This window comes from Protopterus annectens, chromosome 9.part0 (assembly GCF_019279795.1).
Source record: "Protopterus annectens isolate FY-2018-M chromosome 9.part0, PAN1.0, whole genome shotgun sequence".
Taxonomy (NCBI): Eukaryota; Metazoa; Chordata; order Ceratodontiformes; family Protopteridae; genus Protopterus; species Protopterus annectens.
In genome coordinates, this window is record NC_056743.1 from 404,146,724 (window position 1) to 404,171,874 (window position 25,151).

The following is a 25,151-nucleotide window of genomic DNA, read 5'->3' on the forward strand; positions in this document are numbered from 1 at the left end:
ACTGTCCTCGGTCGGCCCGAATATCAAAGTATAAGGCTGACGTCGGTCAAGGCGCATTTGACTGACATCAGGACGTCAGGGTACAAATGCGCATGACCGACGTCATATCCTCAGTCTTTTCTTGCCCCAGATGTCATTAGACCCTAAAAATAAAGGTCAAAACCAAAAGACAGCAAACAAACAACCAACCACCCTTGCACCAACTATATGTACAATATATACAATATACACAATATTTACAACCCAACCCACACAACCACCTCTAACTACAGAGGGGAAGGAGGGAGGGTAAATTGGACTGCAGCAATGTGGATCTTCGAACATCTACATTTACGGTAGGTACAAAACTGTACTATGTTCTTCATCTCACATTGCTGCAGTCCTTACACTTGGGTAGAATCCCAAAGCAGAGGTAAGGGAGGATGGCCAACTACAAGGAAGCAGGAGCTGCCAAAATGCCCTGGAAAACAGCAGTGGCAAAACCAGCCCTGGATTTAGAGTAAAGTGGTAGGTGATAATGCCTAGAAAAAGTATGCAGTGAACTCCAAGTAGCTGCCTCCAAAATATCCTTGGTTGCCACTCCCCTCAAAAAGGCTGTCGAAGTGGCAGTAGCCCTAGTGGAATGAGGCCTAATCCCAGCTGGAATCTCCTTGCCATGATGGGAATAACAGAAAGCAATGCAAAACCCAATCCACTTAGAAATAGTTTGTTTTGACACAGGCTTGCCCTGAGAACTCAAAGCAAAAGAAACAAACAACTGCTGAGACTGCCTGAACCCCTTAGTTCTGTCCAAATAATATCGCAACTGCCTGTGTACATCTAAAGTGTGCAAAATCTTTTCCCCTTTATTTTGGGGATTTGCATAAAAAGTAGGCAAATGAATAGTTTGGTTTAAAGTCACACTAGAAACCACCTTAGGCATAAAGGAAGGATTAGTACGTAAAGATACCCTATCCTTATGGAAAATCAAGAAAGGCTCAACTGCCATAAGGGCCTGTAATTCAGAAACCCGTCTTGCAGCGGTAATGGCCAACAAAAAGGCAGTCTTCCATGATAAACATTTCAACTCAGAAGTAGCTGCAGGCTCAAAAGGTTGTAGAGTGAGTTTCTCCAACACAAAATTGAGATCCCAAGCAGGAGTAGGAGCTCTACATGGGGGTCTTATATTCTTTGCCCCTCTAAGAAACTGCTTGAACAAAGGATGAGAAAACAATGGAGGGTCACATTCATAGTGAGCTGAAATTGCTGCAGCATGAACCTTAATAGAAGAGAAGGACAAACCTTTGTCCAGTAACTCAGTAAGATATTGAAGAGCCACACTTAAATTAGGCTCAGAAACATCAAAATCCTTTGCTGCACTCCAAAATAAAAATCTCTTCCATTTATCTGCGTACACTTTCCTTGTACTAGGCCTTCTAGCTTCCAAAATCACATTCAAAACTTGTTGAGGAAGTTGAGACCCTTTATGATTCAAAACAGAATATGCCAGGCTGCTAGGTGAAAAGAGTGAAGTTTGACATTGAGCAAATGGCTGTCCTCCTGTGACAACAGGTGTGGAATCGAAGGCAAAGGCCATGGAGGCTTCCGTACCAGACTTCTCAGTAATGGGTACCAGTGCTGTCGAGGCCAATCTGGAGCTATCAAAATCATCCTTGGCATGTCCTGTCTGACCTTTAGAAGTACCTTTGGGAGGAGAGGCAGAGGTGGAAAGGCATACACATGAAGATTGCTCCAATTGAAAGAAAGAGCATCCACTTTCCAAGCTGTGGGATGAAACCTTTTTGTGCAAAACTTTGGCAGCTGATGGTTTAGTGGAGAAGCGAACAGATCTATGTCTGGAGTTCCCCATGACACTGTCAATTTTTGAAATACATGAGGATCCAATTTCCACTCGTGGGGATCCATAATTAGTCTGCTCAACACATCTGCTAAGGAGTTCTGTGCTCCTGGCAGAAACCTTGCCTGAAGATTGAGCTGTAAACTGAGAGCAGTCTCCCACAAAATAATTGCTTGCCTGCATAGAGGATAAGAATGCGTTCCCCCTTGCTTGTTGATGTACCACATGACAGTTGTGTTGTCTGTTAGAATCAACACCTGCCCTGGAAGAAGTAAATCCTTGAAAGCTATCAATGCAAACTGGACTGCTAACATCTCCTTCAGGTTGATATGTAGATGTTGTAGTCTGGCAGGCCACTTGTCTTGTATCCACTTTCCATTTAGATGAGCTCCCCAAGCTTTGTCTGAGGCATCTGTCGTTAAAATCTGACTCGCCTCTGGCCGGGTCACAGAGAGTCCCTTGTTTAGGTGACATTCCTGAGCCCACCACAAAAATTCCTTTTGAATGCAAGGTATTATTTGAATGACAGTGTCCAGATCCTGGCAGTGCTGTGTCCATACATTTTTGAGATACCATTGCAGCTTCCTCATATGCAGTTTGGCATTGGGAAGCACCAGAATACAAGATGCCATGAACCCTAAGGCTTGAAGGACTGTCCTTGCAGTCAGCCCGGACTGATGAGATAGTTGATGGAAGTAAAGGGAAAGACTCTTTTGTTTGTCCGGGGTTAAAAAGGCCATCTGGGATGCTGTATTCAGTCTCACACCCAGAAAGCACATGTCCTGAGAGGGTACTAGACTGGACTTTATTTCGTTCACAGAATACCGTAGGCATCTTAGCACTGCTATCACATATTCCAAATGATGAAGAAGCTCTTCCCTTCCTTGAGCCAGAATTAGGCAGTCGTCCAAATAAGGATAGATCTGTATTCCTTTTAGCCTGAAGAAAGCTATCACTGGAGCCAGAACCTTCGTGAATACTCTGGGCGCAGTAGATAAGCCAAAGGGCAATGCAGAGAACTGATAGTGAGAAGTCCCAGCTCGAAAACGCAGATACTTCCTGCAACTTAGTCTGATAGGAACATGAAGGTAAGCCTCCTTGAGATCCAAAGTTACCATCCAATGATCTTTGCCCAGCAGAGGTAAAAGCTGCTGCAACGTCAACATCTTGAACTTGGGAATGTCCAGATAAGTGTTGAGGATAGATAAATCCAAAATTGGTCTCCACGTGTTCCCCTTCTTTGGTACTAGGAACAGGCGAGAATAAAAACCTAGACCCACTTCTGGCATAGGAACCGGCTGTATGGCCCCTATTTGGAGCAACAGAGAAACCTGCTTGTGAGCCTCTATTCTTTGTTGAGGAGGAACGTCTGGCATGCCTTTGAAAGGAGGCAAGGTATGGAAATAAAACCTGTAGCCGTGATGTATGATATCCAACACCCATCTGTCTTGGGTAATTAAACTCCAATTTTCTTTGAAAAGTGCCAACCTTCCTCCCAAAGGTGCTGCCAGACGAGAAGGCTCTGGCAGCTGAAAAGGTAGGTCATTGGGTCTGTTTACGAAAGGACTGACCCCTGCCCTCACCCGAAGACTGTGCAGGAGAAAGTACAGTTTTGTACCTACCATAAATGTAGATGTCCGAACTGGATAGCATCTGCAGTCATAACAAGTGGGTTGTCCTGTCGTCAGGCAGCCCTGCAGTCGGCCGGATTCCAAAGTCCGGGTCCGGCTTCGGCTGATGTCGCACTCCACCCGACGTCATCTCTGTTGGTCTTCGGGTATAAAAGCATCAGCCGACGCCATTTTCCTCAGTGTTTCTTGCCCCAGATGCCAGTAGCCCTCTTGCAGGCTAAAAATTTGGATAGATGCCAATGTTTCCAAATAGATAGAGGTAAACACAACAATAAGCATATATGTACATATATACAAACAAATACACCATAAAAGACTCCCCCCCAACAGCTAGCTATTAGAAGGGTAAACACCCTAGGAGTACCACAGAGGGAAAGGAGGGAGGGTAATCCTGACTGCAGATGCTATCCAGTTCGGACATCTACATTTATGGTAGGTACAAAACTGTACTATGTCCTTCATGGATGCATCTGCAGTCATAACAATGGGTAGAATACCATAGCCAACAAGGGAGGAGGATAAAGGTAGATTATGGTGTGTTTAGGATCCCTTGCAGTACAGCAGTGGCAAACCCTGCTCGGGATCTGGAATATAGAGGCAAATTATAATGCTTGGCAAATGTATGCACGGAGGTCCAAGTAGCCGCCTCAATAATGTCTTTGGTTGCCACTCCTCGTAAGAAGGCTGTGGTAGTGGCTGTTGCCCTTGTAGAATGAGGTCTTATGTTCTGTGGAATTGGTTTTCCATGGAAGGAGTAACAGTATCGTATGCAGTTTCCTATCCATTTGGAGATTGTCTGTTTGGAAATAGCTTTTCCTTCCCTTCCTGTTGCATAGGCTACAAAAAGTTGGTCAGTCTTTCTGCTGCTTTTGGTTCTGTCCAAGTAGTAGCGTAGCTGTCTATGTACATCCAAGGTATGCAGTATTCTTTCCCCTCTGTTTTGTGGGTTGGGAAAGAAGGTAGGTAGGTGGATTGCCTGGTTCAAAGACACTCTGGATACCACCTTGGGCATAAATGTAGGATTAGTCCTCATGGACACTCTATCTTGGTGGAAGATTAGGAAGGGTTGCACTGCCATTAAGGCCTGTAGTTCTGAAACCCTCCTTGCTGAAGTTATTGCCAGTAGGAAAGCAGTTTTCCATGACAGGTGTTGTAGGTCTGCTGTTGCTGCTGGTTCAAAGGGTGATAGTGTCAACTTTTCTAGCACAAAGTTTAAATCCCAAGCTGGTAATGGTGGTTTCCTTGGAGGTTTTACATTCTTGATTCCTCTGAGGAACTGCCTGAGCAAAGGGTGCGAAAAAACAGGTGGATCAAAGCTGTATTCTGCTGAAATAGCTGATGCATGTATCTTGATGGAGGAGTAGGACAGGCCTGAATGAAGAAGTTCTGCCAGATACTCCAGAATGTTAGGCATATCTATGTTTGACACATCTTTTCCTCTTTCCGTACTCCAAATGACAAACCTTTTCCATTTTCCAGCATAGTTCCTTCTTGTTGAAGGTCTGCGTGCTTCAAGAATGATGTCTTTAACTCTTTGGGAAAGTTCTGGATTAGCTGCTGTTATGTGATGTTCCATGCAGTCAGTTGCAGCGTTTTTAGGTTTGGATGTATGATGCTGTAGTTGTTCTGAGTTAACATCAAAGGCATCAGAGGTATTGGCCACATTTTGTTCGAGACATGCTCTTCAGTAGTGGGTACCAGTGCTGTCTTGGCCAGTTTGGAGCTATCAGGATTATCCTTGGACGTTCTTCCTTGATTTTTAGTAGTACCTTGTGTATCAAAGGAAGAGGTGGGAATGCATATGCTGTTAGGCCTTTCCAGTTGAAGGAGAGTGAGTCCACTTTCCATGCTAGTGGGTGGAATGTCCTTGTGCAGAATTTTTGAGCTGGTGATTGAGAGGTGATGCGAATAGGTCTATCTGTGGCATTCCCCATTTCTTTGAGATGGTCTTGAAGATGTCGGGTGCAGTTTCCATTCGTGGGCATCCGAAGTGGTTCTGCTTAATATGTCTGCTAGAGTATTGTCTTTCCCGGTACAAATATTGCCTGTAACTGAATGTTGTAGCTGAGTGCCAGGGTCCACAGTTCCAAGGTCATTCTGCATAGGGGTATGAATGAGTGCCTCCCTGTTTGTTGATGTACCACATGACTGTGGTGTTGTCTGTCCTTATCATCAACTGGCCCTCTTTGAGAAATGGTTTGAACTTTTGGATTGCCAGTTTTACTGCCAGCATTTCTTTTAGATTGATGTGCAGGCGAAGTTGATCCTGTGTCCACAATCCTTGCACGCATTTGTCCAGCATGTGGGCCCCCATCCTAGGTCTGAAGCGTCTGTTGTGATGGTCTGGCTTGGTTGACATCTGCGAAAGGGTAGGCCTGGGTTTGACTGGCATGCCTGAGCCCACCATAGGAACTCCTGTTTTAAGCATGGAATTAGTGGGATTTCTGTTTCTAGACTGTGTCTGTGTTGGGACCATAAATTCTTTAGGTACCACTGTAGTTTCCTCATATGTAGTCTGGCAAATGGGACCAAGATTATGCATGATGCCATGAAGCCCAAGGCCTGCAGAACTTTTCTTGCTGTTAACTTGTTCAGTTTTGTTAGTGCCAAGAAGTAAAGAGGAAGTTCTTTTTGTTTTCTGTAGTCAGGAATGCCATTTGTTGTACTGTGTCCAATTCAGCCAAGAATGTCCTTGTTTGGGATGGTATCAGCCTTGACTTTTGTAAATTGACTGTGTATCCCAGTCCTTGTAGCAAGTAAATGACCCTTTGTAAATCTGTTGTCAGCTTGCTTTTGTTGTCCCTTGTAGCAGGCAGTCGTCCAGGTATGGGTAAATTTGAATTCCTGTAGTCTGCAATGGGCGATTACTGATGCCAGGCATTTTGTGAATACTCTGGGCAGTAGATAAGCCAAAGGGCAATGCTGAGAATTGATAGTGCTCTGATCCTGCAAGAAATCTGAGGTATCTTCTGCAGATTGGTCGAATGGGGACGTGCAGGTATGCCTCCTTGAGATCTAGAGTTACCAGCCAAGACTCCTTGCCCAGCATGGGAAGAAGTTGCTGTAGGGTCAGCATTTTGAATTTTGGGACAATGATGTATGTATTTAAGGTGGACAGGTCGAGAATTGGTCTCCAACTTTTTCCTTTCTTGGAACTAGGAATAGTCTGGAGTAGAACCCTTTCCTTGTTCTGCTGTTGGCACTCTTTCCACAGCTCTCATGTTTGCTAACTCCATTATCTGGCGTAGAGCCTCTGTTTGTTGATTTGGAGGTAGGAGTGGCATTCCTCTGTTGACTGGTAAAGTGTGGAAGTGAAACCGGTAACCTTGATCTATGGTTTGTAAAATCCACTTGTCTTTTGTTATGTAGTGCCAGTTCTTTGAAAATAAGGTTAACTTTCCGCCTAGAGGAGCTGCTATTTGTTCCCTGGTAGGCGGATTTAGGATTAAGTCACTGTGGTTGTGCTGATGTAGTGGCAGTGGCTGTGTCTGTGCCTCTGTTGTTACCTTGCCACTGTCGTCCTCTGTAGGCACCTCCTCTGGATTGGTTCCTGCCTCTGGGTCGTCTATCCCTGCCCCTTTCAAATTCTGTGGAGACAGGAAAGGATCAATTTTGGCAGGCCAGTTCCTGCTAAACCTTGGGGTTGAACCTGCAAGAAATCTTTAACAGTTTGAACAGATTTTGCCTTTTCTTCCATTTTCTTCATAACCTGCTGGGCAGGTGTACCAAACAAACTTGTCTTGTCCATAGGAGCATCTAGCAACTTAGCTTTAACATGATCCGGTAAAGCTTGTTCTTTAGCCATGCATGCCTTCTTATCACTGTGCCTGTCATGGCTGATCTAAATGAAGCCTCCAGTGCATCATAGCCACATTTTAAGGAATGGTTGCTAACCTGTTGTATGTTATTTACCATCTCTAATACATATTTCTTATCAAGAGATTCATCAGTGGTTAGTTTTTAGTTAACTGATCAAGCATAAACTCTTGGTATTGTATCATGTGAAACTGACAGTTTAAAGCTCTAGCTGAGAGAGTAGCTGAAGTGTAGACCTTTTACCCCATCTGTCTAATGACCTTGCTTCCCTTTCAGAAGGAATAGGGTTTTAGCTGTGGTCGGCTACTGCCTTGGGACCCTGGGATATAGTTTCTGGGTCTGCAAGTGGGGCCTTGTAAAGGTGGTGATGAGTATCTGGCACCCTGTAAAATCTGTCTGGTTTGGCAGGGGCTGGGGTAAAGAATCTGGCGGAGCAAACATCATTGAAAGCATCATCCACCACAGAGAGAACAGGAGGTATAGCTAAGGGCCTGTGCTGTGGGAGGTGCAGAAAGGTCCTAAGTCTTTTCTGGAGTCTGAAAATCCTGTTGCTGCCATTGGAACTGTTCTCATGGCATGCAAGGTTTCCCCAAAGGAGAATTCTTCTGGTGGGGAAGCAGCTGGAATGGATTCTTCAGCATCAGAATCTTCAAAATTGGAGAAGGAGCCTCAGGCTGGTCAGTTATGTCTGATTCATCAGCAGAATCATCAGAAGACACTGGCTCAGGGGCTCTGCCCTAGGTCTCTTCTCTGGGGCTGAGAGACCCTGTCTGGGTGAGATTGAGATCCTCTAATTAAAGAAATTAAATCTTCTGCCAAAGAAAGCATTTGAGAACTAGAAGAGGGCCTGGATGTGGGGGTTTAACAGGCACTGTTTTAGAAGTCTTGGCTGCTTTAGCCCTGGCGAAGGCCTTAATGGACATGGCAGCAGGAGGCCTAGCAGCACCACGTGCTGGGGTAGAGACATCCAAGGGAATGGTGTCTGATAAGTCAACCACCGTAGTGGGTAAAATTTCTGAGGTCGATTCAAGAGTTGTAGCAGGGGCCTCAGTTGTAAGAATAGGTTCAGCTGTACTTTGATCAGTTTTCTCGGTTTCAGCGAAACAGAGACACTCATGCGTTTGCTTTACCGTGGTTTCGGCGAAACCGCGGACTGCAGTGTCGGTCTTTATCTTTGCTTTTTGGGGGTAGTCGGAGGATCCGGCGGCATAATGTACGCAAAATCAGAACCGAAAACTGTTCTGCAAACTCCGACCGGCGCCTAAGCGTTCGTCGGTTGAAAGAGGCACAGGCGAACAGGCTGCTACGTCGTGGGCTGGGCCTAAACAAGGCAGACAGTAAGAGTGGAAATCTTTATGAGGTATTTGTTTCCCACAGGTTAAACAATTGTTAACTTTTTCTGACATCGGCTGAGGCAAGAAAGAGTCCCCAACGGGTACTTAGCTTTAGAAGTCTTGAGTAGTATTCGGTAGAAGTAATCTCTGGATCCGACCGACCGGCACTTGCGAACAGCTTCTGCTTGGCCACGCGGCAAGAAAGACTGAGGAAAATGGCGTCGGCTGATGCTTTTATACCAAGACCAACAGAGATGACGTCGGGTGGAGTGCGACATCAGCGAAGCGGTCCCGGACTTTGGAATCCGGCCGACTGCAGGGCTGCCTGACGACAGGACAACCCACTTGTTATGACTGCAGATGCATCCATGAAGGACATCTCCCTGTTCTAGGCCTGAAAGAGCCCTGAGCTCTGCCCCTACCACGTCTAGATCTACCCCTAGACTGGGAATCATAACAAGGATCGTCCACCCCTTAGTAGGCCAATTTCTACTAAACTTTGGAGGCTGGACCTGCAAAAAATCTTTAACAGTCTGCATAGACTTAGCCTTGTCCTCCATTTTCTTTAAAACTGTCTCAACAGGAGGACCAAACAGCACGTCAGATTGTAAAGGAGCATCTAAAATCCTCGTTTTAACATGATCAGACAAATTCTGATCCCTTAGCCAGGCATGCCTGCGAAGAACTGACCCAGTGGCAGCCACCCTAGACGAGGCCTGTACAGCATCAAAACCACATTGCAAAGAATGCTTACCCACCTGTTCAGAAACATGCACTAAATCTTGCAACTCTTTACAATCAATACCTACTGCCAGAGCATCAACCTTAGACTTCAATTGTGAAAGGAGATAGTTTTGGTATTTCAACATGTGAAACTGGCAATTCAAAGCCCTCATAGCCAGAGTGGAAGAAGTATAAACTTTCTTTCCCCATCTATCCAAGGCCCTAGCCTCTTTGTCTGCAGGAACCGGATTCTTAACAGAAGCCTTAACACCTTTAGGCCCCTGACTAACAGTTTCTGGGTCAGCCCTAGGACTCTTAAAAAGATACTTATGAGCTTCAGGCACCCTGTAATACCTATCCGGCTTAACAGGAGCAGGAGGCAAAGAATCAGGATTAAGAGAAGCCTCTGTAAAAACATCTTCTACTACATCCAAAACAGGAGGTATAGCCAAAGGCCTATGCTGGGGTAAAAACAAAAATTCCCTAAGCCTTTTCCTGGTATCAGAGAAGTCCTGACCTTCCCACTTAAAATGTTCCCTCATGGAATGAAGAGTTTCTGAAAAAGAAAAATCCTCAGGAGGAGAAGCAGAAGGAGTAGAATCATCCACATCAGAATCAGAATAAGGAGAATACTCCTGCAAGTCTTCAGCCGAAGACTCTGAAACATCTGAAGCCTGCTCAAAACCCCCCAGCTCAGGCTCCATCCTAGGTCTCTTATCAGGAGGGGGCATAGAACCCCTAATTAAAGTAATCAAATCTTCTGCCATTTTAAGCATATGCTTCTTGGGCACAGTACCTGAAGAGCTAGGGGTAACACCAACTGAAGCCAAACCTGGCCTGCCCCTGGGAGAAGCCTTTGAAACAGAAGGAGAGGGCCTAGCCACCCTAGGAAGGGAGGGGAGTATAGTAACCTGAGAAGCCCCCTCAGCCTGACTTGCCTCCTGAGAAGCCACATCTTGCAATAATAAGGTCTCACCCTGGGAACACAAAGAAACCTCCGGTGGAGCCACCGGCTCCACTGACACCTCTAAAGAACCGGCGTCCGGTACAGACGGTTCTTCTAGCCTAGGCTTGACTGCCTTGTCCTTGCGCTTCTTCGAAGAAGCGGGCGTCGGAGCATCCGACGGCATTTTATAAATTACACCGCTTCCCAAAGACTAATCTTGCACAATCCAACCTTCTCTTTATAGTGCGTTTATTAAATCTAGCACAAGAGCGACAGCCAACAACGTCGTGCTCAGGCCCTAAGCAAGGAATACACAAAGTATGATAATCTCTATGCGGTATCTGTTTCCCACAAGAAATGCAATTATTGACTTTTTCTGACATCCGGTAAATCACTGAGGCAAGAAAAAACTAAAATATTCCCCAACGGGGTACTTAGCCAACTTTGAACTCGGTCTGAAACTTCGAAATCGAAAAATCTCAGAACGCCAACCGGCACTTGCAATGCTGCTTCTGCATCGGACCATGCGGCAAAAAAGACTGAGGATATGACGTCGGTCATGCGCATTTGTACCCTGACGTCCTGATGTCAGTCAAATGCGCCTTGACCGACGTCAGCCTTATACTTTGATATTCGGGCCGACCGAGGACAGCGGACTACCCAAGTGTAAGGACTGCAGCAATGTGAGATGAAGAACATCTGGCAATTCAAAGCCCTCATAGCTAGAGTGGAAGAAGTATAAACTTTCTTTCCCCATCTATCCAAGGCCCTGGCTTCTTTATCTGCAGGAACCGGATTCTTGACAACAGAAGCCTTAACACCTTTAGGCCCCTGGCTAACAGTTTCTGGGTCCGCCCTCGGACTCTTAAAAAGATACTTATGAACTTCAGGCACCCTGTAATACCTATCCGGTTTAACAGGAGCAGGAGGCAAAGAATCAGGATTAAGAGAAGCCTCTGTAAAAACATCTTCCACTACATCTAAAACAGGAGGTATAGCCAAAGGCCTATGTTGGGGTAAAACAAAATTCCCTAAGCCTTTTCCTGGAATCAGAGAAGTCCTGACCTTCCCACTTAAAATGCTCCCTCATGGAATGAAGAGTTTCTGAAAAGAAAAATCCTCAGGAGGAGAAGCAGAAGGAGTAGAATCATCCACATCAGAATCAGAATAAGAAGAGTACTCCTGCAAGTCTTCAGCCGAAGACTCCGAAACATCCCAAGCCTGCTCAAAACTCCCTAGCTCAGGCTCCACCCTAGGTCTCTTATCAGGAGGGGCAAAGAACCCTAATCAGAGAAATCAAATCTTCTGCCATTTTAAGCATATGCTTCTTGGGCACCGTTCAGAAGAACTAGGGGTGACAGCAACAGAAGATAAACCTGGCCTGGCACTAGGAGAAGCCTTGGAAACAGAAGGAGAGGGCCTAACCACCCTAGGCAGGAGGGAGTATAGTAACCTGAGAAGCCCCATCACCCTGGCCTGCCTCCTGAGAGGCCACATCCTGCAATAACAAGGTCTCTCCTGGGATCCCAAAGAACCCTCGGTGGAACCACCGGCTCCACTGACACCTCTAAAGAACCGGGCGTCCGCACGGACGGTTCTTCTAGCCTAGGCTTTACTGCTTTGTCCTTGCGCTTCTTCGAAGCGGGAGTCGGAGCATCCGACGGCATTTTGTAATTGCACCGCTTCCCGAAGACTAACCTGGCACAATCTAATCTCCTCTTTATAGTGCGCTTATTGAATCTAGCACAAGAGCGACAGCCAACAACGTCGTGCTCAGGCCCTAAACAAGGAATACACAAAGTATGATAATCTCTATGCGGTATCTGTTTCCCACAAGAAATACAGTTATTCACTTTTTCTGACATCCGTTTAACCACTGAGGCAAGAAAAAACCAAAATATTCCCCAACGGGGTACTTAGCCAACTTCGACTCGGTCTGAAACTCCGGAATCGAAAAATTTCAGAACGCCAACCGGCACTTGCAATACTGCTTCTGCATCGGACCATGCGGCAAAAAAGACTGAGGATATGACGTCGGTCATGTGCATTTGTACCCTGACGTCCTGATGTCAGTCAAATGCGCCTTGACCGACGTCAGCCTTATACTTTGATATTCGGGCCGACCGAGGACAGCGGACTACCCAAGTGTAAGGACTGCAGCAATGTGAGATGAAGAACATCATCGACATTTCGATCCGAAGTAACCCCTTGGCCATCCTGTTGAACTTTGCCCCTTACTCCCGCGGTTGTGCGATCTCGGAGTTGGTATATTTAGTTGGGGGGAGGGTGGGTTTAGTTTTGTTTTTTTTTGGGGGGGGGGGGTCGGATGGCCAAGTGGTTACTTACATCGGGTCGGAATGTCAATGTTCCGGAGGTCAGTCTTCTGGTTTGCTGGTGTATTCGTCTCAGTGAAGTTGATGTCTGTGATGTGGGTTTTCGGGTAAGTGAAGTAGATCCATAGATACACACACACACACACACACACACACACACAGCAAGAGAGACAGACGCACTTCGCTTGTGTGTGTGTGTGCACACCCACATGAGCAAGTGTGAGAGAGACAAAAAAAAGAATCCTTAGCTCCACTAAGTAAGTTCCACAAGCCACGTCTGAGGAGTCTGTGGTTAACTGTACATGCTCGGCCACAGCTTGAATGGGATGTCCTCACTGGGCTTCACTTCCTGTATCTATCAAGCAAACTCCTTTCTGATATAAAAGCTAGCAGGGGATGGGTAAATACAAGGAGTGGGCTTGCTGGCACCATTTGAACTTCAGATACCACTATAATTTTTTCATGTGATGTCTTGCCAAGTATCCCAGTGTTCTGAGGAACTTCCTGACTGCATTCAGAGTCTGCTATTTAAGTGTGGTGAAATAAGTTTGGGAAAAGTTCCTTTTGAGAGGAAAGAAACACCTTATCGTTTACTGCATCCACAAGGGCTCCCAAAAACTGGACTTGTTGGGGGACATTAGCTATGACTCTGAAGATTTTGACAGAGTAAGAGTCTGAAAGCAGACAAAGGTGCACTGCTGGGCTGTCTGCATATCTTAGGTAAATAATAGTCTATTAGTATGCAGGCTATTGTAAGCCAGCCAGTAACCGAAGGGCAGAATCAAAGTCGTGTGTTTTGTATTTATGCGGTAAAGACCTTAACCATTATGACAAACCCTCTCTCCCTGCAATCCATTCTACGGATGGGGCCCGAATGAGGCAGTTGTCCTTAGTTCTGCAGTAGGCAATTTCTGGAACCAGGCAACATTTAAACAACCCAGGTGCAAAAGACAAACCAAATGGCAAGGAAGTATACTGGTAATAAACACACACTGCTTTGAATATGAATAACTGCCAGCTTGCTCTGATTGGGGGTTATCACCATCATCCCCCTCTTCCTCATTTTCTACATGGGGTTGGGGCTTTGCATCAACCAGCACCACCTATCGAGTCAGTGCCACTCTTCTACCTTCGACAGTTACACACGACTGTCACAGATGATCTTCTCATGCAACCTATCCATCTCTTGGCTGGACATACTAATCTCCTCTTGCCTTCTTCCTGGCTCTCCCATATCTTTAGTCACCAAAGACTGTGCTTTCATGCATCTGAAACTCTCTCACTTCTTTACCATCATCTCAACTTCATAAATCGCTCAGCCTTCACTACCTAGGTTTCTGTACCATACAATAGTACTGGTCAAAACACTGTTTAGTACACCTTACTTTTCAGCTTGACGTTCATCTATCACTCACTACCTCTGATATGCTCTGCTATTTGGCAGCTGCACCTCTGATTCTAGCTTTGACCTCCTCATCTAGACTTTCCTTCTCCTCAACTACCCTTCACAGACACTTGGAAACTGTTAACCTGTTCCATTACTTTCCCCTTCTCTCTCAATTTTCATCCTTTTCTGTATCTCTGGTCTCATCTGTTCTCAGATTCATCCTGTGGACTGGTGAGCAGGTTGTTTCAAGCATCCCTTATGAAGGCGTTCTGGTGATAATCATCTTTAAATTTCTGTCTTTGCAAGTTTCTTTAGTGCCATTTGACGAGCCAATATCCCGATATCAAAAGACTGCATCTGAAGTCAAGATGTCTGCTATTGTGACTGCATGTCAAGTCTTATTAGACACAGACATATTCAAGGAAATAAAGAGCCCATCATAGTGAGGATATTATTTCAGAAAAAGTAGGAAAACAAGAGCACATACTTTCAGGATACAACATGAAGTGCTTGGACGAAAATGCAAAGAAGTTACTTTAAATACAAGATTGGTGGGAATCGTACTAACATTTCTGAAGGTACATGATGAAAAACAGTGAGTAAACTCAAGAATGCATACTACAGGCAAAGATCCACACATTATGACATTAATTAGAAAAGGGACCCGAAACTTATTCAATACAGGGCATACTCGGTGGGCCACGAGGTTTTCAGCGGACACTGTGGCTCTATAGCATTTCAAAACAGCAGCAGCATACAGTGGATATAAAAAGTTTACACACCACTGTTAAAATGCCAGGTGTTTGTGAAATATAAAGAATGAGGCCACAATAAATCATTTCAAAACTTTTCCCACCTTTAATGTGACCTATAACCTGTACAATTCAATTGAAAAACAAATCTGTTAGGGGAAAAATATAAAAAATAAAAAATGTACATTACGCTGATTGCCTAAGTGTGTATACCCTTAAACTTGTACTTTGTTGAAGCACCTTCTGATTTAATTACAGAATTCATTCTTGTTGGGTACACACCTGCCATCACTTAAAGAGACTCTGATTAACCCCAAATAAAATTCAGCTGTCCTAGTAGGATTTTACTGACATTTACTCAGCAAAAGCCATGGAACGCAGACAGCTTACAAAGCATCAAAGGGATGTCACTGTTGAAAGGTATCAGTCAAGAGAAGGGTACAAAAAAAATTCCACAGCAATGGATATACCATGGAACACAGTGAAGACAGTCATCAAAAAGTGGAGAAAATGTGTGACAACAGTGACGTTGCAAAGAACTGGACGTCCCTCCAAAATTGATGAAAAGACAAGATGAAAACTGGTCAGGGAGGCTGCCAAGAGATATGCAGCAACACTGAAGGAGCTGTAGGAATTTCTGGCACGTACTGGTTGTGTACTACATGTGACAGCAATCTCCCGTATTCTCCATTTGTCTGAGCTGTGGGATAGGGTTGCAAGACTAAAGGCCTTTTCTTACATAGAAAAACATCTAGGCCCGGCTAAAATTTGCAAAACAATACATCAAGTCTCCAAAAGCATGAGGTAAAATGTGTTATGGTCTGACGAGACCAAGGTTGAACTTTTTGGCCACAATTCCAAAAGGTATATTTGGCACAAAAACAACACTTTGTATCACCAAAAGAACACCATTCCCACAGTGAAACATGGTGGTGGCAGTATCAAGCTTTGGGGTTGCTTTTCTTCAGCTGGAACTGGGGCTTTAGTCAGTGGAGGGAATTATGAACAGTTCCAACACTTTTGGCCCAAAACCTTCAGGCGTCTGCTAGAAAACTGAAGATGAAGAGGAATTTCACCTTACAACACGACAATGACCCCAAGCATACATCCAAATCAACAAATGAATGGCTTCACCAGAAGATTTAGAATGGCTCAGTCAGAGCCCAGTCCCAAATCTAATAGAAAATCTGTGGGTGACCTGTACAGGGCTGTGCACAAGAGATGCCCTCTCAATCTGACAGATTTGGAGAGCTTTTGCAAGGAAGAGTGGGCAAATATTGGCAAGTCAAGATGTGCCATGCTGATAGACTCCTACCCAAGACGACTGAATGCTGTAATTAAATCAAAAGGTGCTTCAAAAATGTATTAGTTTAAGAGTGTGCACACTTATTGTACGTTTTTTTATTTTTTATATTTCCCCCTAACAGATTTGTTTTTCAATTGAAATGTACAGATTATAGGTCACATTAAAGGTGGGAAAGTTTTGAAATGATTTATTGTGGTCTCTTTTTTTTACATTACAAAAACCTGGCATTTTAACTGGGATGTGTAAACTTTTTATATCCACTGTAGCTGAGATGTTACAGTTAACGGACTTCACGAAAATATTTTTCATTGTTAAGATCTATATGCACCTCTGCTCCATTATTCAGATTCTTACACTAGGTTCAATGCCTATTGCCGCCCCCCCCCCCCAAAAAAAAAAGTCACAATGCAATACAGAAATGAGAAAAGCAGCATTAAAAAGTTTTAACAGGCAGTAAAAAACAGAATGATCAATTTCTAAACAAACATAAAACTTAAGTTCAAGATGCACTCACCTGACCGTGACCTCATGCCCTGCTGTGGGCCCCCTCTCTGGGATTTCTTCTGTTGCCCATAATGAGACATTATTGATGATGGGTGACTGGATTATACTTCTGTCCACCAATGGCCTGATCCTAAAGAAAAATGAGAGAGAGGACGTGAGAGATGACCAAAACTTCTAACCAGCTACACATGTACAGATTTCAGTCTTCAGTTCCACAATGGATGCACACATGTACAGATTTCAGTCTTCAGTTCCACAATGGATGCACACATTCCGAAACATTTCCATCCTCGGTCACCATTTAGGTTTAAACTCCACGCAGGGCTCGGGCAATGTCAAAATTCTTCAGTTACTAACATTGCATTTAACAGGTTTAAAATAATGTCAACTTACAATTCTTGGAAGGTACTACACAATTAGGCAAAGCCACCAAAAGTACAGCAGTTCCCTTCTTCAAGTGACAATGAAATGAAAGCAGCTTCCAAACAATTTAAATTCTTCCTTAATGTTACAACTAGTACAGAACTATGAGAGACTTTGTATAGCAAGTATGGCATTCAAGTGTCATGATTTACAACACAAGCCTATTTACTATGTAACAAAAGTTGAAAGGGCAACCTCACAATTCCAGCAGTCTTCTTATACATTTCAAACACATACTTCTGCGTTTAAGGTAATCTCAGCTGGTATGCAACTAATACCCAATAATCTGGTTCAACAGCGGACATAACAAAAGACTACCACCACCACCACAAACTATAAAGCAAATTTTGGTGTACCCACTGGTTCAATCATGAGTCCTATACATTTCCCTAGTATTTTCTGAGCGATACCTTGACATTAATGAAATGCATTTTCTTTAATTGCAGACCATTATACAAACATAACAAAGATGCTAAATGGAGAGAAGTAAAAGAAAAGTACAGTTTTGTACCTACCATAAATGTAGATGTTCGAGTGTCTTCACTGCTGCAGTCATTACACTTGGGTTATCCTGCCGTCAGGCGGGCCCGCAGCCAGCCTGAGTTCCAAAGTCTTGGTCCGGCGTCGGTTGCCGTCGCCTCTTCCCTGACGTCAGTGCGCCAGGGGTATACAAGAAGCAACCAACGCCATTTTCTTCAGTTTTTCTTGCCCCAGATGTCAGGTGCCCCCAAAAATGGTAGGCAATACATATTGTTAATAAAACATACAAAAAAGGTAAAAATAAAACCTTCAGTAACCAGCAAATACACCACATAGGTAGTATAGGTAAGTCCCAGATAAAAAAGAGGGGCTGGCGGGTGGGTAACCAGGACTGCAGCAGTGAAGACACTCGAACATCTACATTTATGGTAGGTACAAAACTGTACTATGTTCATCGTGTTTCACTGCTGCAGTCATTACACTTGGGTAGAATCCCAAAGCTGAGTTTGGGTGGCTGGCTCTATAGAGGATTTGGTGTGGCTATGAGGCCCTGCAGCACTGCAGTGGCAAAGCCAGCTCTGCATCTAGAATAAAGAGGCAAACGGTAGTGCTTGGTAAAGGTGTGCACTGAACTCCAAGTTGCACCTTCCAAGACATCTTTGGTAGGTACTCCTCTAAGGTAGGCAGTAGAAGTGGCACTTGCCCTCGTGGAATGTGGTCTAATATTACTAGGTACAGGTTTCCCATGTTGTGTGTAGCAGAACCGGATACAGTGTCCTACCACTTTGAAATGGTCTGCTTTGAAACAGCCCTTCCCTGTGATCCTGCAGCATATGATACAAACAATTGTTCAGATTTTCTGAAAGCTTTTGTTTTGTCCAAGTAGAAGCGCAATTGCCTGTGTATGTCCAAGGAATGTAGAAGTCTCTCCCCCTTATTCTGGGGATTTGGATAAAATGTTGGCAAGTGAATAGTTTGGTTAAGAGCCACACTGGATACCACCTTAGGCATAAATGAAGGGTTTGTTCTTAAGGAAACCTTGTCCTGGTGAAAAATGATGAAAGGCTCCACTGCCATTAGTGCCTGCAGTTCTGAGACTCTTCATGCTGACGTTATTGCCAGAAGCAGAGCAGTTTTCCATGATATATATTTTAACTCTGCTGAACTGGCTGGTTCAAAAGGAGGCAAAGTGAGCTTTTCCAAAACAAAATTGAAGTCCCAAGTTGGTGTTGGTGCTCTCCAGGGCGGTCTTATGTTTTTAGCCCCTCTGAGGTAGTGTTTTAGCAATGGGTGAGAGAAAATAGGAGGATCTGTGTTGTAATGAGCCGAGATGGCAGAAGCGTGAATCTTAATGGATGAGAAGGATAGTCCTTTGTCCAGCATCTCAGTCAAGTATTGTAGTATCGGAGGAATGTTAGGGACCAGAGGATCAAGGTTTTGAGCCTGGTTCCAGGCACAAAATCTCTTCCACTTGTCTGAATAAGACTTCCTGGTGCTAGGCCTCCTGGCCTCCAAAATGACATCCATAACAGCTTTAGAGAGAGAAGTAGTCTGTTTGGCTAATGAATCTGCCATGCAGTCAGGTTTAAGGTTTTGAGCTGACTGTGCAGTATCTGATTGTTTTGCGGAGTCAGAAGGTGTGGAATTTGAGGCAAAATCCAAGGTGGGCCTTGAGCTAAGTTCTTTAAGATTGGGTACCAATGCTGGCGTGGCCAGTCTGGAGCAATCAGAATCATCTGTGTTTTTTCTTGTCTGGCTTTTAGGAGCACTCTTGAAAGGAGAGGCAGAGGTGGGAAGGCATAAATATGTAGGCTTTTCCAGCTGAACGAAAGAGCATCCACTTTCCATGCTTGTGTGTGATAAGTCCTTGTGCAGAATTTTTGTACTTGGTAATTCAGTGGGGAGGCAAAAAGATCTATGTCCGGGCACCCCCATTTTTGCATTATCATGCGGAAGATTTGTGGATTTAATTTCCACTTGTGAGGATCCATGATGTTTCTGCTTAAGTCGTCTGCCAGAGTGTTTTTCTTTCCTGGCAGGAATTGTGCTTGCAGATGGACTTGATAGGTTAGAGCTGTGTTCCACAAGGTCATGGCTTGTCTGCATAGGGGGTAAGAATGAGTGCCCCCTTGTTTGTTTATGTACCACATTACAGTGGTGTTGTCTGTCTTTAATAGTAATGGTCCTGGATGCAGAAGATCCTTGAAAGCTGTAAGGGCATTTTGTACAGCCATCTCTTTTTGATTGATGTGAAGATGCATTTGGTCTGTGGTCCATTTGCCCTGAATACATTTTCCTGCCATGTGTGCTCCCCAGGTGTAATCCAGGGCGTCTGTTGTTAAAGTCTGCCTGGCTGTGGGAAGAGTAAAAGGCTGACCCTTGTTGAGGTGACATGCCTGTGCCCACCATCGAAACTCCTGCTGTAGGCACGGAATTATTGGTATTACTGTCTCCAAGCTGTGAGAATGTTGAGACCAAACACTTTTTAGGTACCATTGTAATTTCCTCATATGCAGTCTTGCATATGGAATTAGTAGTATGCAAGATGCCATGAATCCCAAGGCCTGCAGAATTTTTCTGGCAGGGAGTTGGGACTTTGTTGCCATCAATTGAAAATACTGAGTCAGTTGTCCTTGTTTGTCTGGCGTGAGATAAGCCATCTGGGCCGTTGTATTTAAGCTGGCACCCAGGAATATTATCTCTTGTGAGGGCACTAGTTTTGATTTATTTTCGTTTACTGTGTACCCTAGGCAACTTAATCTTTTTATGAATGCCAGATGCTGTAGAAGAATGTCCCTGCTCTCTGCTTGTATCAGGCAGTCGTTCAGATATGGATATATTTGAATTCCTTTTTGTCTGCAAAATGCAATTACTGGTGCCAGGCACTTGGTAAAGACCCTGGGCGCAGTAGATAAGCCAAAGGGCAGTGCAGAGAATTGGTAGTGCATTGAATCAGCTATGAATCGGAGGTATCTTCTGCAATTTTGTCTGATAGGGACATGCAGGTAAGCCTCTTTGAGGTCCAAAGTAACAAGCCAAGCTTTCTTGCCCAACATAGGAAGGAGCTGTTGTAGTGTCAGCATTTTGAATTTCGGAACATCCAGGTAAGTATTTAGAATGGAAAGGTCCAGAATGAATCTCCAGGCTTTGTCCTTTCTGGGTACCAGGAAAAGTCTTGAGTAAAATCCTTGTCCTTTTTCCTGCTGTGGTACTTTTTGAATAGCTCTCATGTCCATGAGAGCTGTAATTTGTTTTTGTGCCTCTGCCCATTGATTTTGTAGCAGGTCTGGCATTCCTTTTAGCCTTGGAAAAGTGTGAAAGTGGAACCTGAAACCTTGAGACACAATATTCAGCACCCATTTTTCATGGGTGATTGCTTGCCAGTTTTGAGAAAAAGTGCTAGTTTCCCCCCTAAGGGAGCTGCCAAAAGGGAATAGTTTGGCTATGGAAGGGGGAAGTCAGTGGGACGGTTTCCTGTAAGGTTGTGACTTGTCCTCACCTCCTTTTGGGTTTGAAGCACCACACTGTCGTGGTCTGTAAGATCCTTGTGGCTGAGATCTGCCTCTTGGGCGTCTGTATCTGCCTCTTTGTGGTCTGTCTGACACTGGAAAGGACCAATTCTTTGTATGCCAATTTCTGCTAAATCATGGTGGCTGTACCTGTAAGAAATCCTTCACCGTTTGCATAGATTTGCCTTATCCTCCATTTTCTTTAATACCTCTTCCGCCTTAATACCAAATAAATTATCTTGCTGCAAAGGAGCATCCAATAATTTTGCCTTAACATGATCTGGTAAACTTTGTTCTTTTAACCAAGCATGCCTTCGAATCCCAGATCCTGTAACTGCTGCTCTACAAGAAGCTTCTAATGAATCAAAACCACATTGCAAAGTATGCTTTCCCACTTGTTCAGCTGCATGCAATAAATCCTGCATGTCCTTATAGTCAGGTTGTTCTGCATTTGTACTCATTTTCTGTTTTAATTGAGACAGTAAGTATTGTTGATATTTAAGCATGTGAAACTGGCAATTTAGAGCCCTCACTGTAAAGTTGCAGAGGTGTAAACTTTCTTTCCCCATCTGCCTAATGCTCTACAGTCCCTCTCCGAGGGAACTGGATTCTTACCCGTGGAAGCCTTAACCCCTTTGGGACCCTGGGAAATAGTTTCTGGGTCAGCAACAGGGTTTTTATAAAGAAATTTGTGAGAATCAGGGACTCTGTAGTACCTGTCTGGCTTGACTGGAGCTGGGGGTAAAGAATCAGGATTTAAACTAGATTCAGAGAACACATCATCCACAATGTCCATCACTGGCGGAATAGCCAGGGGCCCGTGCTGAGGCAGTAAAAGAAAGTCTCTGAGCCTTTTCTTGGATTCTGAGTAATCCTGGCCCTCCCAATGGAAATTGCTCCCTCGTGGTATGTAAAGTTTCCCCAAAAGAGTAATCCTCAGGAGGAGAAGCTGAAGGAATTGATTCTTCAGCATCAGAATCCTCATAGGGGGTAAAGAATACCCCTGGTCTAAAGAGGAATCAGAATATATTGAAACCTGGTCAGAGGAATCATAATCTGTATCCTGCCAAGGCCTTTTATCAGGAGGGGGATGGGAACCCCTGATCAGAGTTATCAAGTCTTCGGCCATCTTGAGCATCTGTTTTTTAGGCATGGAGGCCTGTCCAGGTGAATGCTGTACTTGCTTTTTTGTCTTTAATGTAGGTTTAGTCTTGGCTGTAATTGCAATGGTAAGTTGAGTAGGCCTGAAAACACCCTCAGAAGCAGATGCCTGCTCAGCGGCTCCGGACCCATCTGAAGGGTTAATCTCCATTGGTCGAACACCTTGAGTATCCAGAGGCCTAGGCACTTCCACATGGGAGTCGGTGGCGACCTGTGGTTCTGAGGTAGCGGGTGTCAGGGGCTGCGAAAGCGCCTCACTGAAAACCGGAGAACCGGCGACTGGCCTAGTAGAGGCTTTGTCGTCAGTTTTGGGCCTCAGATGCCTTTCCTTATCTTTGCGTTTTTTGTGCATTTCGGTCGGTTGTTCCGACGGCATTGTATAATTAAACCTTCGCCCAAAGTAATGGTGAGCAAAATCAAACCGACATTTAATAGTGCGTTTGTTAAATCTAGCACAAAACCGACAATTAGTGACGTCGTGATCTGTGCCTAGGCATGGAATAAAGTAAGAATGAAAATCCTTATGAGGTAATTGCTTCCCACAAGAAATACAATTATTAACTTTTACTGACATCGGTCTGAGGCAAGAAAAAGTTTCTTCAACGGGGTACTTAGCTTTATTGAAGACTTTGGTTCTGAAATCTCAGGAGTCGGCCGACCGGCACTTGCGAACTGCTTTTGCTTCGGGCACCACCCAGCAAGAAAGACTGAAGAAAATGGCGTCGGTTGCTTCTTATATACCCCTGGCACACTGACGTCAGGGAAGAGGCGACAGCAACTGACTCCGGACCAAGACTTTGGAACTCAGGCCGACTGCGGGCCCGCCTGACAGCAGGATAACCCAAGTGTAATGACTGCAGCAGTGAAACACGATGAACATCAGTAAGAAGTTCAAATGTACAGCATATGAAATGGAAAGTAACAGCCACAACATTTGAAACAAAATAAAGAAAAGCTCCTAACTGGAAAACCCCAGGCTTAGATCTTCACTCCAGACACACTTACTTTTTCCACTGCATAATCCCTCTGTCTTTTCCCCCCTATATTACCCCTCTAATCCACCCTCCCTGACTTACTTCCAAGCTCTAAGACCAGTCCTTTCCACCAGAGACTTGTGCTTAAACCAACGTAGTACTAATATCTTCACACTGTCCTTTCCCCAACCTAGCTAACCTTTCCCTATAAAAACTTAGTGACACCATACTTACAGGCATTTTTGCTTAGAGTAAAGTTACAAACTAAGACTGCATTAAGAACAACTAGGAGCTTGAAAAGGACAAAACTAATTACTTCAAAGTCTTTGAGCCCAATATCAACGTAGTGGTATTAGCACTACAGCTACCCCTCCACAACTTGACTAACCTCTCTCCCAGATTGTTTTTGTCTGCTCCTCGCGGACGGTGCAGCCCCGCTCTGTTTGCCCTCACTACCACTCGGGCTTACTTCGGCCCCTTAACCCCATTCGCATCCACCTCCATATCAATTACTTTTATAATCATACACCACACCCCCAACCACTCCTCACTCCCAATTACCAATCAGGCCATACCCATCATTCACCACTCCAACACAGGCAACCACACCCTATACAACAGCTCCCACACAACTACTGTTAGCACTCACATACACACCATCCTCTCACAACAAAACAACATGTCCTCTGCTCTCAACACCCACCTTCTACAACCACTACTACACACACTAATGCTCTCTTCTCTCCTCCTCCTGTCTATCCTCTCCTCATACCACACACAACTTTACTTTACCCGACCTCCTCCTACCACACACAACTTTACCCCACCACCACGGCAAACTGATTGCACTACCACTTCCACTAAAATCTATTTTATTTATTATTTTATTTCTTTATTTTACATTTGTTGACTGGGCTAGTCTAGCTGGATATATGTCCATTTTCAGTAGAGGCCCAGGGAGAAAAGCTCCACAAGGATCAGACAAGATTAAAAATATTTAAAATTACAAAAGTTTAAGATTAAAAATACAATAACAGTTACAAAACATTAAAGTTCAGTTACAGATACATTAAAGTTCAGTAAAGATGAAATATAGATAAAATACCCCTTCCCCTATTTTCAGTATTAAGGTTTTTTTTTTTTGTTTTTTTTTTTTAACACTGTGGGAAATTGTGGGAAATATGTACTAAATCATCACCATATGACCTTTCCTCCACCCTACCACCCCTCCTGTCTACCCAAATATACTACCTATAAAGCTCGACCCCACTCATCCTGTAGACCAGACAAAATATTCCACAAACTAAACAAGCTTGATCTACACCTACTACAAAAACTCTCATGTTGCGGTGACATTCACCCAAATCCAGCACACAAAATTTGTAACAGCACAAATTCAACAAACCCTAATCCTCTATATGTAAGACCTACCTCATCCCTTCTCCTTCTAAACATAAATGTAAGGAGTATACGCAACAAAATACAGGACCTCCAATGCCCTATACAAACCTGATGATGTAGTACTAACAGAAACCTGGCTTAAGCCTGAACATCACGACAATGAAATAACTGCCTCTGGCTACAACATAATATGTAAAGATAGGTCAGGAAATAAGGGAGGGGGTGTAGCCATACTTTTCCAAAGCCACCTCTCTCTGGAACAATTTGACTGCAACTCCCAAGAAATCCAAGGCATAGAATTAATTCTAGCCAGACTAAAACTTAACCCCAATAAACAAATAATTATTGCAGGAGGTTATATCCCACCAGGCAATAACACTAGCATACTAGAAAAAATACTTAACTGGTTGGCAGCAACCCTTCCACAAGAAACCATACTTTTAGGTGACTTCAACATTGACTGGTCTGAATGCACCAGTCAAAATCCCTCTACCTATATTAACCTCCATGGTTTTACCCAAGTTGTATCTACCCCCACAAGAACAGATAAAACCTCCAAACAGCAGTCAATCTTGGACTGGATACTATTATCTGACCCCACTCTGGCCCACTAATCAGGCTGTCTCCCTGACAG

General features: G+C 44.2%; 1 protein-coding gene across 2 annotated transcripts in view; it reads right to left on the bottom strand.

Moving 5' to 3' along the window:
- Positions 1-25,151, bottom strand: part of CCAR2 (cell cycle and apoptosis regulator 2) — a 2,452,621-nt gene that overhangs the window by 2,267,660 nt on the left and 159,810 nt on the right. For both annotated transcript variants that reach the window (XM_044082935.1, XM_044082934.1), the window contains exon 2: positions 16,580-16,699. In XM_044082935.1, coding sequence (XP_043938870.1) covers positions 16,580-16,649 — 70 coding nt within the window. In that variant the 5' untranslated portion in view covers positions 16,650-16,699. The remainder of the gene's footprint in view (positions 1-16,579; positions 16,700-25,151) is intronic.